This window comes from Carassius carassius, chromosome 7, assembly GCF_963082965.1.
Source record: "Carassius carassius chromosome 7, fCarCar2.1, whole genome shotgun sequence".
In the NCBI taxonomy this organism is placed as follows: domain Eukaryota; kingdom Metazoa; phylum Chordata; class Actinopteri; order Cypriniformes; family Cyprinidae; genus Carassius; species Carassius carassius.
The window spans coordinates 17,311,174-17,327,414 of NC_081761.1; the positions used below are offsets into that span (position 1 = coordinate 17,311,174).

At 36.4% G+C, this 16,241-nt stretch overlaps 1 protein-coding gene across 4 annotated transcripts in view; it reads right to left on the reverse strand.

Moving 5' to 3' along the window:
- The window catches only part of cntln (centlein, centrosomal protein), a 158,457-nt gene that overhangs the window by 19,045 nt on the left and 123,171 nt on the right, over positions 1 to 16,241 (reverse strand). For all 4 annotated transcript variants that reach the window (XM_059554073.1, XM_059554072.1, XM_059554074.1 and 1 more), the window contains 5 exons: positions 11,856 to 12,337; positions 10,785 to 10,860; positions 8,733 to 8,808; positions 7,525 to 7,742; positions 1,328 to 1,489 (listed from right to left, as the gene is read on the reverse strand). In XM_059554073.1, the coding sequence (XP_059410056.1) occupies positions 1,328 to 1,489; positions 7,525 to 7,742; positions 8,733 to 8,808; positions 10,785 to 10,860; positions 11,856 to 12,337 (1,014 nt within the window). The remainder of the gene's footprint in view (positions 1 to 1,327; positions 1,490 to 7,524; positions 7,743 to 8,732; positions 8,809 to 10,784; positions 10,861 to 11,855; positions 12,338 to 16,241) is intronic.

Here is a 16,241-nt window from a genome sequence, read left to right on the forward strand (position 1 = left end):
TATATATATAAGTGTTCCCCCACAAGCATATACATGAAACTCCGCCTATGCCCACTTTATAGAAACAGACACTGGTTTTATGAGTTCGCCTTGCAGATAATAAAGTGAGAAGAATAATATGAGTATTTTGCGTGCTGCCCAGGGAGAGGACTCCAAGCTTGGCATCGGCCTGAACGCTGAGCGCTCCCAATCGAAATGGGCCAACAGTGAGGAGTCGGGGCAGTGAAGGGATGCTGAAAGACTAGAGAGAATGAAGGTAAGGCTGCCATGATTATTTATACTGGTTCTCTCTTGTGGTGGTTGGATAGATTATGTGATTACTGATGGTGAATTGGCCACGTTGATTATCTGCGCATGGTTCTCTGTCGAGGAGGTTAGATGGATGGTGTAGTTACTGATAGTGAATTGGCCACGTTGAAAATCTGTGCATGCTCTTCCCGAAATGTATTAATAAAACATCATGTTGTAGGCTACTCTCACATGAAACAGTCCTCGTCCTCCATAAAATGTGTCAAAATGCAATTAGATACTGCTTTAGCAAATACATACCTGTAATACTCCACTTTACAAAGCTAAAGCAGAAAGTGGTGGGATAAGGTAAAAGAGTATAAATTTTATTTTAATAACATATTTAATTAATAATATGGTTCATATTTTTATATAAAATATCATCAATGGGTTCATTTTCTCACCTTACTATAGTCTAAAAATGGTTGAGAAACTATTGCAAAGGATATATAAACAAATAATAAAATTATTTAACATTCTTAAATATTTTAAGACGGTTGAATTATTGAAAAATAGTACCCACCTGAGGACATGCACTGCGCTGCATGTCGTGGCCACCTTATTACCTCAAGGTATGCAATATTTATCAATAATTCAATGGCCCGCCATTAGTTATTCCTTATTGATATTATATTATATATATTATTATATTTATTATTTTATATTATATTATATATACCTTGTTTTCAATTTTTGCTTTCTAATAAACCTGACATTATATGCTAATATTGTTGGCCTGTGATATATTGCTTGATTTGTTCCTCATAAATTGCGTTGGAAAAAAGTGACTGCTAAATAAGTAAATGCAAATGTAAATAATAAATACAAAACAGTTATACATACGCAAAAGATCCATTTTGTTTAGGCCTTTACAAAGAAAATACTTCCAAAAACAGTGATTTCTTAAGTCTGTGTCATATACAACGTCTATTTATATTTGTACTCATTTACTGATGCTAAAATTCCCACACAGGTTCCTTTTTAATCTATCAATCAAATACATAAGCTGAACCTACTGAAATGAACATAATTGTAAGACCTTCAGTCGGTGAGTGAGCTGTTTGACTTGGGCCTGCAGGCGCTCCGGGTCTATGGCAGGGGGGTTCACTGACGTTTGCTGCCGTATTCGTCTCCACTGCTCTAACTCCATCTGCAGAGACACCTTCTGCTGCTCCAGACCAGCCAGCTCACATGCCTGCTTCTGCTCACCAACACACAAACAATGAATAAACAAATCCACGTGTAGAAGATCTCTTACAACAGCTTTGAAACAAAGGACCAGATAAGTATAAATTAAGCCAGCTGCATGAAAAATAGGCAAAAGTCTGATTAAACATTTTCTGCTGAATTTTATGATTAAGGAGCATTTTCTTTGGCTCAGGACTATGTAGCAGTTTGTGATTAAAGCCATAAATCTGATTAAAGCTTTATGCTAATAAGGAGGCAGACCATTCCTCCGTTTTTCTGTTGATTGTCAGTCTTAATAGAGCCACTGTCGGCTCATCCCAGTGCATTCTGGGAGTTTATCAGCACTGCATAAAGCTGAAAGCTGAGCACTAGGACAACATACACAGTTACTGCACAGAACTAAGTGAATAACATAAAGCCCTGTTTGGGGAATAAAACCACAGAGTTTATAACAATACTCAGATGCGATACTTCACCCTCTGTCCAAACATAATGATTTCTCACTGCACCCAGCATACAATATGGGGCAAATCTGAGGAAAACATCCACACACATACACAGTTTCTCAAACATGCAACTGCTGTTATCTGGTTTCTGACCTTTTAATATAGCATTCTTTTTCTCTATTTATATATATATATATATATATTTTTTTTTTTTTAGGTTTTTGCTAATGAAAGAAACACTGAGAGCCATTGATGGTGTTTCCAGTAATCTGAGGGTTTAATAAATGACCCAGCACTGGAGGATCATGTGGCTTTCTTTCTACATACTAGAGCTGCACGATTCTGGATAAATTGAGAATCACCATTTTTTTTTGTCTCAAACAGAGATATTGATTCTCCCAAGATTCTGAACTAAACAAAATAATGTGTGACAAAATATTATTTCTTCAGTTTATTTAAAAGTGTTTAATTAATTTGAATGAATTATTAAACATTTTAATGTACACTACTGGTACAAAAGTTTTTGACCAGTAAGATTCATGTTTTTTAATCTTCTGCTCATCAAGCCTACAATTATTTGATCCAACATACAGCAAAGGTAGTTATAATGTGAAATATTTTTACAATTTAAAATAACTGTTTTCTATTGGAATATATTTTAATCATTACTTCAGTCTTCAGAGTCATACGATCATTCAGAAAACATTCTAATATGCTGATTTGCTGTTCAAGAAACATTTATTATTATTATTATTATTATTATCATCATCATCATTTAAAACAGTTGAGTAATATTTTTTCAGGACTCTTTGATGAACAGAAAGCTCAGCATGTATCTGAAATAAGAATTTGTTACATTATACATGAAACCAAGTTAGTATTTTGTTTTGGGGGGGGGGGGCGTAGCGGTGTAGGCTGTGTTTTATAAATTAATACTTTTATTTAGGAAGGATCCTTTAAATAGATCAAAAGTGACCAAAAATATTTTTATTTCACATGAATGCGTTCTTCTATGAAAGAAACCTGAAAAAACTGTTTTATAATAATAATAATAATAATAATTAATATTTTTTTGAACAGCAAATCAGAATACTAGATTTTTTCTGAAGTATAATGTGACACTGAAGACTGGAGTAATGATGCAAAATTTTTTTCTTTGAAATCACAGGAATAAATTATAACAAATTTACCCCAGTGATTCTGTGATAATACAAATGACTGGAAGACAGAAATAATACTGTGTAGCTGAAAAGACGATGCTGAAGATGTTTCTTAACCAAACATAGTAACTGCTCTCTCTGTGTCAGTGGCAGTGCGAAATGATCTGGAAAGACTTTGTCTAAGGTTTAACAGACTCAGGGAAACATTGTCATTTAGAAATTAGATCACGTGGGTGTCTGAATCGAGATCACAATCTTTTAACAATTAATCGTGCAGCTCTACTACATAACACAGTACTGACACATCCTCTGGTTCCCTATAAGCTGTCCTATAAAGCACAGGTTTTCAAATTGTTTGTAAAAGTAAAAGATAAATACAAATTAAATTAAAAAGAATTATTTATATATATTTATTTATTATTAAACTAGGGCTGTCACAACAACAAAAAATTATATTATAACATTTTTATTATTTTGTATAATTTGTTTAATATGGAAAATAATTGATACACATAATGAATTAAAACCAATAATAGTGTTAAACAGTTGTGCTCCACATTTAATTAATTTATATAGGAAGTTAACATGTAACAGTCCTAAAAAAGAATTTAGTGAAATGCATTCTTGTTTCTTTTTCTCAAAATTTACATGGACCCCAAGAATCCTTTGTTAGAATTTTTTTGTGTGTGAGAATGCTCGAGTAGACGGCTTCTACAGATCAGTGATTTACGAACTGCCATGACCAGTCAGTCACCTGGAGCAGTAAATTAAACTGTCAAGCTTGTTAGAATCCAGTCACACTCGTCTCTCTCACCCAACTCAGACGAGATGTGGGGAGGTTGGTTTGGCTTAGCCTCTGAAAGCCTCGCTGTCAGAATAGAAGTCTAATCCTGAGGTAATCCTGACCCTTCCTAAAAGAGGAACATGGACTACACCTGCAAATTACGCATATTACAGGCCCGGCCTGTCAAACAGGCTGTCAAGTCCCTCCACCGTGGTGATAGGAGAGGTTCTGCCACAGTATGATTAATCCCACCACCATGATTAATCTGAACGGCTCAAAGGTGTGACAGCAGTCTTCACGAGAAAGCTGACCTGAGTGGGGGTAGATAGGTGAATGTGTCCAACCTGTCAAAGTACATCAAGTGCAGTTCCTCTGTCATCCATAACACAAGCTCAGATTCATGACAAATTGAGCACTTTTGTCACCTACATTTATTGTGTCACAGCACCAGCTTGTGGTTGGAGCACATAATAAAACAGCATATGTTAATTCTTTATTTAAGAAAGGAAGGAGTGAGTGTGACAAAAAGGGAGGCATCAGCTGGAAGCTCCTCAGGGATATACAGTGTGATTGACTGATGAAAGTGTCACTTCACTGTTGAGCATGTGTTCCACTTTGAGAGAACAAGGAACACACACACACTACAACAGATGCATTATATCAGGTGCTGCTAGTGCATGTAGGGAAGCGAGAAGCCATTCAACTCATCTAATATACATCACACAGTCTGTAATAAGAGATCCATTCTCTGCTAATACTGCATATGACATCCGTGTGATCACTACGGGAGCTCTGTGACACTTCAACTCTGGTACAACACGACTACTTTGCTTCAAGCTTTAATTGAACTTGGCCATTTATCACAGGAGCTTTGTCTTTTCTGCCTAGCCAATATAATGAGAGAGAGGGTGAGAGGCAGAAAGAGAGACAGAGAGAGAGACATTAAAATGAGCAAAATAAAGGATCGATACCAGACCACAAAGGGCACAGGGATCAATGTGAGCTGAGAGTAGTGTGACACCCGACACGAACACTAATATAGAAGAAACACAGATTCTCACGCAGAGGGGAAAGACGAAGAAGAATAAGAAAAAAAACAAGCACCAGAGTATGCAAATGAATAAAAGTAATGTCCTTAGACTTAGTGTGTAACTTGGCTCATAATAAGTGTTAAAATACAATTGCAGAAAAAAGGCCAAATTTGGTCAGAAATGCAATTGATTAAATTAAAAGGACAGTTATATAAAATATAATTACTGCAATCATGTTGTTGTAATGATATTTAAGCGAGTGTGATTTCACTTTTATGCAACAACTCATTTAAGAATAAATTTATTTTGAGAAACTTTTTATACACAATATTGTGTTACTTTATCTCATTTTCTGATAATAATGTATAACAAAATTTGTTCCAAGAAAAATTTATTTAGACTGTTTTTGTTTTTTTTGGACTTGGCTGTGGAATGAGACACCATTCTAATAATTCTATCTAGAATAAAGGGCAGCGCATGCAGCTATTTTTGTTTTTTTTGGACTTGGCTGTGGAATGAGACACCATTCTAATAATTCTATCTAGAATAAAGGGCAGCGCATGCAGCTAGGTGAGCTCATGAATATACACAAGTATATTTACATTCAAAGGTGTAGTAGAGCTGGATTTGACACCCAAGCTGTAAAATCCACACTACTCCAGTTGATGGCGTGATGGTGGGCTGCTGTCTTTTATCCTGGCTGCCAAAGTTAGCACTGGTGGAGCCGTATATAATCTCATTGCATATTAATATTTGCCTCACTGCCTAATATGTCCTAATGTGTTAGTACTAAAGGTCTCAAATATGTTCTAAAGAAAATCTTTGATTTTTTTTCTTAAGAAAAAATTACAGTCAATATCTGATTCACAGTTCAAAGATTGTCATTTTGCATTTCCTGTAGATAAACCTAATAATCATAATAAGCACGAATACTATTTTCATAACAACCAGCTTGACTGGTGCTCGGCTGCAGGTGCAGCGATCTGTTTTGTTCTTTTTTGTGCTGTGTTTTTGCACTTTCTTCCGAGTGAATGCTTCCAGTATGTGTCCGTGTCCTGTGTATAGGCCCATTAATATGTGCTGAATTTGGCCAAAAATTTTTGTATTTATAGGCTAAAACAAAAAAAACAAACAAAAAAACTTCATATCTGACTCATTTTTGTAGAGTTGTTAATGAATTTTGTAAAAATTTGTGTTCCATAATCTAAGGTGTTACTTAATTTTCTACTGGTCTCGGTAATAGTGGCCTTCATTCATAGTACTTAGTTAAGCCATTAAACAAATATGTAAAATACTATCCTTGCTGCTTCGGTTGAAGTTGTTTCCACATTTGGAGAATGTGAAAATATATTAAATGCTTACAAATTACGTTACAAAAAAAGTTAGATGTAATTCATTATAATTAATTACAAAAAAAAAAAAAAAATAATAGTGACGATTTATGTATTATTTTGTAAGCAATCTACAGCCCTAGTCAATACACTTTACAGAGTTCTTTGTTTGTCTGTTGATTCCCTGTCAAGTTTTCTTACAGAGAAGCCAAAGAAGGAAAAAAAGACAATTCTCAAATGAACAAACTACACACATAGTCATGTTCCACACACTACTGTGATTTTCATCACATCATCAGACAAGAGGATCAAATCTGGACACTCCACCTCTAGCCAATTAAAGAGGGTGATCACACTGCAGGGCAGCAGGGGGCAGCGTGCAGGGGCACTCAACCTACTGCCCTTTCACCACTCCATTAATAATGCAAGATTCTGAGTCGAACAAACAAACCGTCATAAATGGGCATGTGCAAACACACACACACACACAGACTTGCAAAGTGTGTTTTGGAAAAAGAGATGGACTGGACACTAGGGCGTTCATCTAGACCTCCTGTTCCACTCAAGAGTCTTAATCAAATCTCAAATGGGCTCGGCATTTCAACTGCTCAGTCTAACTGGAGCCAGCTGCATGACACTGTGCATGTACATTTGAAAACAAACTGACATATGTATGAGCATCATGAAGTCTGTCTACACAGTTCACTATAAAAGACAATTTTTTAGACTACAGTGACAAAATTCACAAAAATATTCTGTAGAAAATAAAGAAAAATGATAGAAAATAAAAGACAAGAATACATAAATAAACAAACAAATAGTTAAATAAACAATAATATGAAAATAAATAGTTTTAAATAATGTAAACATTATAAACAATGTGGCTAAATGCACTTCAAATTGCTGAATTAAAAAGACTGGCCAAATTCAGCGCTGTTAAATATAAACAATCTATTAATGTCTATTTTTCTTCTTCTCTAAGAGGCCTTTCTTGCTTTCTTTCCTGCAGTCCATAGTATTTCCATCCAGTAAGCCCTGCAAGTATTCTATATTGTGTGTACGTATTTATCATGATAAAGCTGTAATGGCTAATATTTTAAATAAATCAATACATCACTTACTGTGTACCTTAAAGCATAAGGTTTAAAGTCGTAACGTAAACTCCAACTTAGCTATTTAGCTTAGTTATTTTTAAATTTCATATTTTTAAGGAGCAATGATTATAAAAAAAGTATTTCCTTAAATAGACCCAGGAATAAATAATGTGCCAGTGGAGATGCTTTGGTCTTGCAGTACCTTTGAAAGCTGCTTGCTGGTGTTGAGTTGCTGGAGAAGGGAGTCTAACTGCACTTGAGTTTGCACTTGTCTGTGGCTCTGCTCCGCTGCGAGCTGCTGTGCTGCTTGTTTGTCTGCTTGTAGAGCTGTGACTTGCTGCTGGAGGGACAGAAGACGCTGTTGCAAAACAGCATGGGATTTTGAAATTCTTTTTTTCCTGATCTTTTGCAGGGAGGCACCTGAGGGTGGTGAAGAGGACACAATGCTAATGTCAGTCTCTTCCAATCTGACAGTGGATACCTAAGGTTGTAACAACACTTTAATTAAGGCTTACAGTACAAAACCAGCTAGTATAATAACGATTGTATATCCACAGTTTTACAGCCACTGCTTTAATTTAAAAAATTTTATTGTCTCAGCTGTGACTATATTATTTAATTGAACAAGTTTTACAAAACGTACATCATGACGTGCTTGTGTTCCTTCAAAAGATATTTCAAATGAAATTTACCTTTATCTATCTATCTATCTATCTATCTATCTATCTATCTATCTATCTATCTATCTATCTATCTCTCTGACTGTTTCTATCTATCTATCTATCTATCTATCTATCTATCTATCTATCTATCTATCTATCTATCTATCTATCTATCTATCTATCTATCTATCTATCTATCTATCTATCTACTGTCACTTCTGATAAATTCAATGTATCCTTGCTGAATAGAAGTATTATTAAAAACGTATTAATAATAATAGGCATTCATAAAGAGGATTAGGAGTTTGCAACTGAAATGTACCAACACAGTGACTGAGCCTCATAAATTGGCTGTAAGTTCTTGACAATAAAATATTTTCTGTTTTACTGTCTTATAGATAACTTCTGTACATAAACAGTTTGATTGGAAAAAATGGGATGATTTTATTTGTTTGAGCCATCTAATGGCAGTTATTTTTTCAATTTGGGGGCAAGATTCAACCAACACATAGGAGTGGGGCAGAAGAGGATGTAGGAATTTTTGTAAACAATCATTATCTTAACAATTGCAAATTACATATTTTGCTTGAAGAATGAAATTGAAGAGAAACCATTTCAATATTTACAGTAGGCTGAGTTTTCTATTTGTTTTTTTAAGAATTTATAGGATAAGGGCTGTACAAGCAATCAAGTGCAAACAATCACTCATTATGCAAGTGCCTGAGCACAGTTGCATCAACCAGGTTACCTTGAAATTGGATGTTTCTGGTTTGAGATTCCTCTCCAGGCCTGTCTGTGGGGCAGATCAGCATGTATCTGCAGCCCTGCAAGCAGGCAAGAGGTGGAAACACACAACACATGACACAAAAAAGCTGGGGCAACAGTTTAACATAACGTAACGTGGCGGCTCACGGCAGAATGACACAGAGGAAGCGTTTGTAGTCACATCAAAGAGGCTTTGGCTTTTCCCCTCGTTTGTATCGAACACTATTTAAAAAGGTTTTGATCAGTCTCTCTCTCCCTCTCTGTGGGTTTGATCACAGATTTATTCAGAAGCTCTTTAGTGTGACACGGGCGGCGCAGTGCTCTGCTCCACTGTCACGCTGATGTAAGCCAGTACGGTTGACGAGTACACAGAGGCATTCAGGCAGGATCTAAGACAGGGCTGACAGCTATAGAGCTGAGAGGAAGCGAAAAGAGGAGAAGATATGGAGCTTCCACGTTCCCTGAGGGGATGGGGGAGAGTCAGTGGAGCCCTGAGAGTCTGTCGAGAAGAGATCGCACTTTACAGGAACAGACACCTCTGATACACATCTCCCAATCGACACAGCTGCTTAAAGTCAAGAATGAAATGTTTTTTTGAACTCTTCGCTTCGCAAATGAAAAGAGGCAATTTCCAGGTGAAGAGCGTAATTTTTTAAAACTATATATAAGATATTTGTAGATTGATTCTGTTCAAAAGCGTTACAACTTAGGCTCTGAGGATACAGCAACATTGCCTCAACCAATTACTGTACATGAACTTAGGCCCAATCTTTGACTTCATACTAAAGCTTTCTGTTTGAATCCCTTTCAGAATGTTTTTTTTTTCAGCTGATGAACAATAACAACATTAACAGTAAATCAGAATTCACCCAGACTGTAAAAAGCTTGAGCATTTAAAGCTGAAGAAAAACTGATAATGGTTTATATTGCTTGCTAGTCAAGGTGGTGTGGTTTTATTGGTTTTATTATACTGTACCACATTTAATATGGCACCTACCAAAAAAAAAAAAAAACTTTAATTACATATGTTCAAAATTATATGTATACATGTAAGTTTTTTAGAAATGTTTCTAATTACTTGTCTCTATTGCTCATTTGTAAAATAATTCTTTCTACCTGTATAATAATTCTTTCCATTTCTTTTCCTTGTATCACTTCACAGAAGTTATTAACATTAACAGCTTGTAAAAAAAAAAAGCAACACCAACAACATAACAAACAAACAAAAGAATACCTATGTGCACTTTAAGAAGCTGTTTAAAGCCAGCCAATCAGATTAGATCCTGCCAGATCGAGCAACTGATTAGACAGAAACTTTAAAAGTATTAAAAAAAATGTTTTATATAGTTAGGAAATGTGTCGTATGAATATAGTCCATTAGTGATGTAGTCACTGTCATGTAACTTACCAGCATCAGTTGCATTGATTTACTGCCATTTACAAATCCTCTCCCATGGCCACATGGGATAGTAAAGTGACCATTGGATGCGCACTTAAGAATCTTGCCGGAAACATTAGGTCGCCCCCCCGAATAATGTTTTTTTGCCTACTATATAGCAGGGAAATATGCAATTTCAGATACAGCCTAGTTTGCAGGATGCAGTCTGTTTGGATGACAAGTGGCATACTTTCAGTTATACTTTATTCCAAGGTGTCCTTGTTATGGTGTAATGGTGCAAATAAGAAGCAAACAATATTAATTACCAACATGTACTTACATATAGGATCAAGGTTGGAGTTTGGTTTAGGGTTAGCTGCTTGTAATTATGCATAACTTACTGTTATTACTATATTAAGTACATGTAACACATAACAAGGACACTAAAATAAAGTCTTTTTGAAACCTTTTGTGATGATTTTTGGTTATCACCTTTAAAATATCTTTCTTGTGAGTCTGTTGACTATCTTCTTGAAAACAAAATATACTGATTTGTAGGCAAATGACAATTATTTAATTTGAGCAAAAAATCTTAAAACAGAAAAGAAGAGAATATTGCAAAGTCCTAAAAATAATATAACATTTTGTGTAACAAACCTTAGTTTTCCTTGAAACTCGTCGAGCTTGAACAGAATATCGACTTTCCAGGCTGTCAGAGAAGTCTTCACTGTCACTGCAGAGATAAAGTTGACTTATTTACCAAGATAAAGAGATATATCGGGGACTACTATGTGCCATTCCATAGCATTCACATGAGAGTGGTTAATTAACAGAAAAGCAGACAGCCCAGAAACTTAAACGCCCATGTGTGGTGTGTAACTCAAACTGTTGAGGCACAGTTGGGACACTCTAAACACTCCGGCATCTCATACAAGAGCCTCTTGGAGACAGATTTGGAAAGCTTCCAGCATGCCGTTTTGTTAGTAGTGGTGCATTTGGGTGAAATAAATCTGAACTGGTATCATTGGAAATCATCATACCATCCATCATGCCATAAACTCTAATGCAGGAGGTGACATAAAACTTTCATTAAATAATTACTGAAGATTTCTGAGGATGTTAAACAGCTTGTAGACATCTGGTAGAGAGCCGAACAGAGTCATTCAAAATTTATCCTGTTAAATTAGATAAAATATAGGAAGAGGAGGAGAGAAGGGAGATGCTGGGACCATAGCTGAATAAGAATGTCACAGGAGGAAAACTCAATTGATTGGCCAGAGTTTGCCTAGGACTCCTCCTCTGTCAGTGATGAATATGCAAAGGAATCACAAATTAAATTAACCTGCCAAACTGTCAATTTCGGGGCTCATGACGTTGGGAAAATGGCATTGGGCAGAAAGTGAGGTGCTGCGGGCGGGTTCAGGTGCTTCCTGGCACCGGTTCAACTCGGCTGCTCAGAGGTGGCTAATTCTACATGCAAATTTCAGTCAATAAGCTCCTAGCAAGACATCCCAGGATAATTCAAAGGATCTGATTTTTTTTCCCTCTTTCTGCCCCCCTCTTGCTCTTTTTTTCTCTTTTGAATACCAACTAGACAGAAGCTGGGATTCAATCACCCGTTTGCTTGTGTTTTTGCATATGCGTGCTGTCCCTAGTCAGAAAAATAATGAGAGTGTGAGAAATGGAGAGCGGGAAAGAAACAGGGATAGTTAAAGGTGGGGGAAGTACCTGTCTGCGCTCATGTCCTCCCAGTCGTCCTTGGCTGGACTGTCCATCCTGTACAGCGTCGAGCGCATGCGTGTTTTGCTGGAGGCGTCAACCCAGGGTGCTTTGGACCTGATCTTGTTGCTTGCTAGACTGGCGGCTTTCGACTTGCGTTTAGCTGCGGACCGATGGAAATCTCTCTCTGCTCGAAGGACTCCTAGTTCCTGGCGGAGTTTAAGCAGTCTGCGCCTGGCCTGGGTGGCAACTTTCATGGCCTCCTTCGCCTGTCTCTCAAAGCTCTGCATCTGGGCCAACAGTCGGTCTCGTTCTTCCCTGGACTGGGCCTCTTCTGCCTCCTTGGTCTTCTGCAGAAGCTGCACTCTGGCCTGCAGATCACCCCGCTCTCCAGCCAGGGCTCCATTTGCTTCCTGTAGGGCTCTGTTGTTTTCTCGCAACCGCACAATCTCGCTCTCCAGAGAAACCATTTGACTTTGTAACTGCTCGATCTGTGGGAGTACGCAAAGGCACATGCACAGCAAATTATCACCTCATCTTTTTGAGATGTTTGTACTTTAAACTCTCATTTGGCCTTTGTGGAGAGGGTCCGTTCTGGGGCAGGCAAGCAGACACTCAGTGATTCCCCCCAAATTTGTTACTCATGGTTAAACATAAAAGAGGGCCATTTAGGCAGCTTGTCAAATCCTGGTGGAGGGTGTGAAAAAGGAGGGGATGCCTGCTGGGTGTATACCCCCAGGCAAATCGCTGCCTTTTATTTAGCACTCTCAAAGCAGTACTGCCGCAGCACACCACCTTTCAAACAACATTAGGCCGCTTTACGGCTGGCTGACAACGACTCGCCCCCTCCCACAACTCCATCAAAAATTATTTCATTTATAATGCGTTTGCAGGAGCACATAAACAGCAGTCTGCCCCTGTGGGTTATTAAGTTTAACATGGTGCTTGTCATTCGGTAATAAAGGCGATGACAGCCCCCATTACACGACCATATGGCAGCTGCTGGCACCACTCATAATGCCATCATCTGCTCCGAATTATTCTACAAACCATTTCATTCCTTTGCTCAGAATGTTCCCTCATTCCTCACCAGCCCCTCCAGCTAGAATCAAACTAAATATTGCTTTAGGGGAAGTCAAGTGCTTCTGAATAGACTGTGAGCTTGATTTGTTCAGGCTAAATACTAATGACAAATGATTTGCTTGTGTTAAATGAGTGAAGGGCCCGCTGTCAAACACCACCAGAGTCAGCGAATGCAAACAGAGCAGTTTAGTTTCATTCAAATGAGTCTTAAGGGTCTTTGTTGTGCTGTTGAGGGCTTAAATGAGCAATCCATAATACAGATAGACAGGTGGCTTTTACTGCTGTTTTACTTTACTACAATTATTATTATTATTTTTTTTGTCTGAGCATAACCATTGTTATGAACTGTTATTTTGCATGACCTCTCTCTAGTTTTAGATCAATGAGCTCTGCATGTGACCTATTTGCATTAGGTTTGAATAGTTATGTACTGATTCTACTGAAATAAAATTCTTACCCAAAATCTAAACCAACAGCATGAGACAAAAATCAAATCCTAAATTTTATAATTAGACTTTAAAATCTCTAAACAACTCTAAATATTACTTTTTTTTTTTTTGATTGCACTTGATCCTCCTTGAGATGGGATTACTACATTACCAACAATGATATTCGATAATATCTACAGATGTAATAACATTTTCAGATGTATAAATTTACTTTTGGCTAATATTCATTAGGGGTGGAACGGTACCGTTTGTATCACGGTTTTAAAATCACCTTCTCGGTACACTGTAAAATCTCCAGTGTTGAAATCCCAGTGTTAAGCACTTTCAGAGTAAAGAGTTAAAGTTGTCAAGTCAAGTCAAGTCACCTTAATTTATATAGCGCTTTAAACAAAATACATTGCGTCAAAGCAACTGAACAACATTAATTAGGAAAACAGTGTGTCAATAATGCAAAATGATAGTTAAAGGCAGTTCATCATTGAATTCAGTGATGTCATTTCTGTTCAGTTTAAATAGTGTCTGTGCATTTATTTGCAATCAAGTCAACGATATCAGTGTGGTGTTGAATTTCAAACGATTAAAACTAGTTGGTGTAAACAGCCCCCACTTGCGGTGTAAAAACGGAGAGTAACCCTTATTAACACAGTTGAGTGTTATCAAAGTCCTAAATTGTCTCTGGTGTTATTAGTCACATCCGGGACATTTTCTGGTGTGCGAGCCTGACCCGTCTGAAATATTTTTCAAAGACGCCATTTTCTTTGCTCGCAATGCGAAGTGCATAAGGATGTAAAACAGCGAAATAAAGTGTTTAGTCTTACTTACAAAATATGTTTCGTAATCTCATATTGTTTTTTGTAATAACTATATTTATTTGCTGTATGCGCCTAAACGTTTCTCAGAGACATTTCCTTTCACTCGCGAATCGGAACCGAAAACCGAAGAACTTTCGAAAATCCGAAAGTAAGTGTTTTTATCTCATTTAAAATATGCATTTTATAACATAACATTGATTTAAGGTGATATTTATGCATTCCTAAACCTTTTCTAAGAGCAATATTTCCTTTCGGCAGCGATGCGAAGCAGACAGGGATGTTGGTTTTAACAAGGAAAACACCGTAACAGTTAAGTGTTTTATACAGTCTATGGTTTTACCTCATTTACGATATGTATTTTATAAGATAATATTTCTATATGACAATATTTATTTGCTGCGCTCGCCTGAACAAGTCTAACCATTTCTCACAGATTTGAATTACTCTGCAGTGCGCAGATGCAGAGGTCACTGGGAAACACCAGAAGTAAGTTATCATTTTAAACGTTACCTAATTTAAAATTTGTCTTTTAAAATCATATTATTTATAGTGATATCTATCTGCTGTGCAATCCTAAACTTTTTCTCAGAGATATTTTCTTTCACTCGCGATGTTTTGGAGCAGATGGGGAAATTGGTTTTATCAAGGAAAACACCAAAAGTGTTTTATTTATTTTACGATATGTATTTTATAAAATAATATCACTTTATGACGATAGATATATGCTGTGCGTGCCAAAACGATCCGAAACATTTTCACAGATGAAATCTGAAACTGAAGGGAAACACCAGAAGTGTTTTTAACGTTACCACATTTATAATACAGTATGTAACACGTCATAATGTCTGTAAAACTGCTCAAATATAAATGGCAATAAAAGTAAATTGTTCTTGTGTGTCTCATGACCAATTTTTGTGATTTCATTAATCATGAATTGAGTTTTCATGTTGTGGATTTCATGTTGGATTTGAGTGCAGTTGTCCTTGAATTAATTTGAAAATAACACTTTTCAGTAAACTCAAACTCTCTATACTGAGTGAGTTACATTCTTCATCATTCACAGTGATTTTTTGTCCCCACAAGTCTTGGAGTATGGCACATGATTTGCAGTTAACTACTTTAGACACTTTATTATGATATGATATCATTAAGCATTACATTATGTTTTGTATTTAGGAAAAGGGAGTTTGTATGGGTTTGATATTACAATTTTAAGGAAACTATTTTTTTTTTATATTGTTACAGATGGTTCATGCTGGCAACAGAAAAATCAAAAGGAGATGATGTGCTTGAAGAGTAAGAAGCCACCAATAAAAGAATGAGTAAGCCACAATTGCATATTTTTTCTACAACAATAATAATAATAAAGAGTCTGATCTCTTTCTTTAAAAAAATTCAACTGTAAGCTTTTTATATATATATATATATACGTTTGGACCGTTATTTATTTATGTGCTGTCCCATTTATGTGCATTCATTTTAATAGGAGTCATCCAACCTCAATGCAGGGAGATCAGTATGCACTTGGAATCATGACTGTCTCTGTTGTTAGAAGACCCATTTTCTAGTAAGACTGACTTTCTTTTTACAAAATACATTTACAGTGAATTCAATTATTTTCCTTAAAGGGATAGTTCACCCAAAACTTCAAGGTTCGTTCATTAAAAAATTAAAATTAGCCTGTGATTTATTCACGCTTAAGGCAACTTAGGTGTATATGACTTTCTTCTTTCAGATGAATCTAATCTGAGTTTTATTAAAAATTATAATTTTATTATGGAAGGATGCTCTTTATTTCACTTCTTTTGGACTGTTCAACAGAAACACCCACCCACTGCAATTATAAAGCTTGGAAAAACCAGGACATTTTTAATAAAACTCTGTCTGGATTGGGAGTGGTCCCATGTATTTCTTCTGTAGATTTTTCAAAAAATAACATTTGGTGTTCCTCAGGAGACAGAAGGTCATACAGGTTTAGAACCACATGAGGATAAACACATGACAGAATCTTCAGTTTTGGGTGAACTATTGTTGTATTGCAATTCATACTT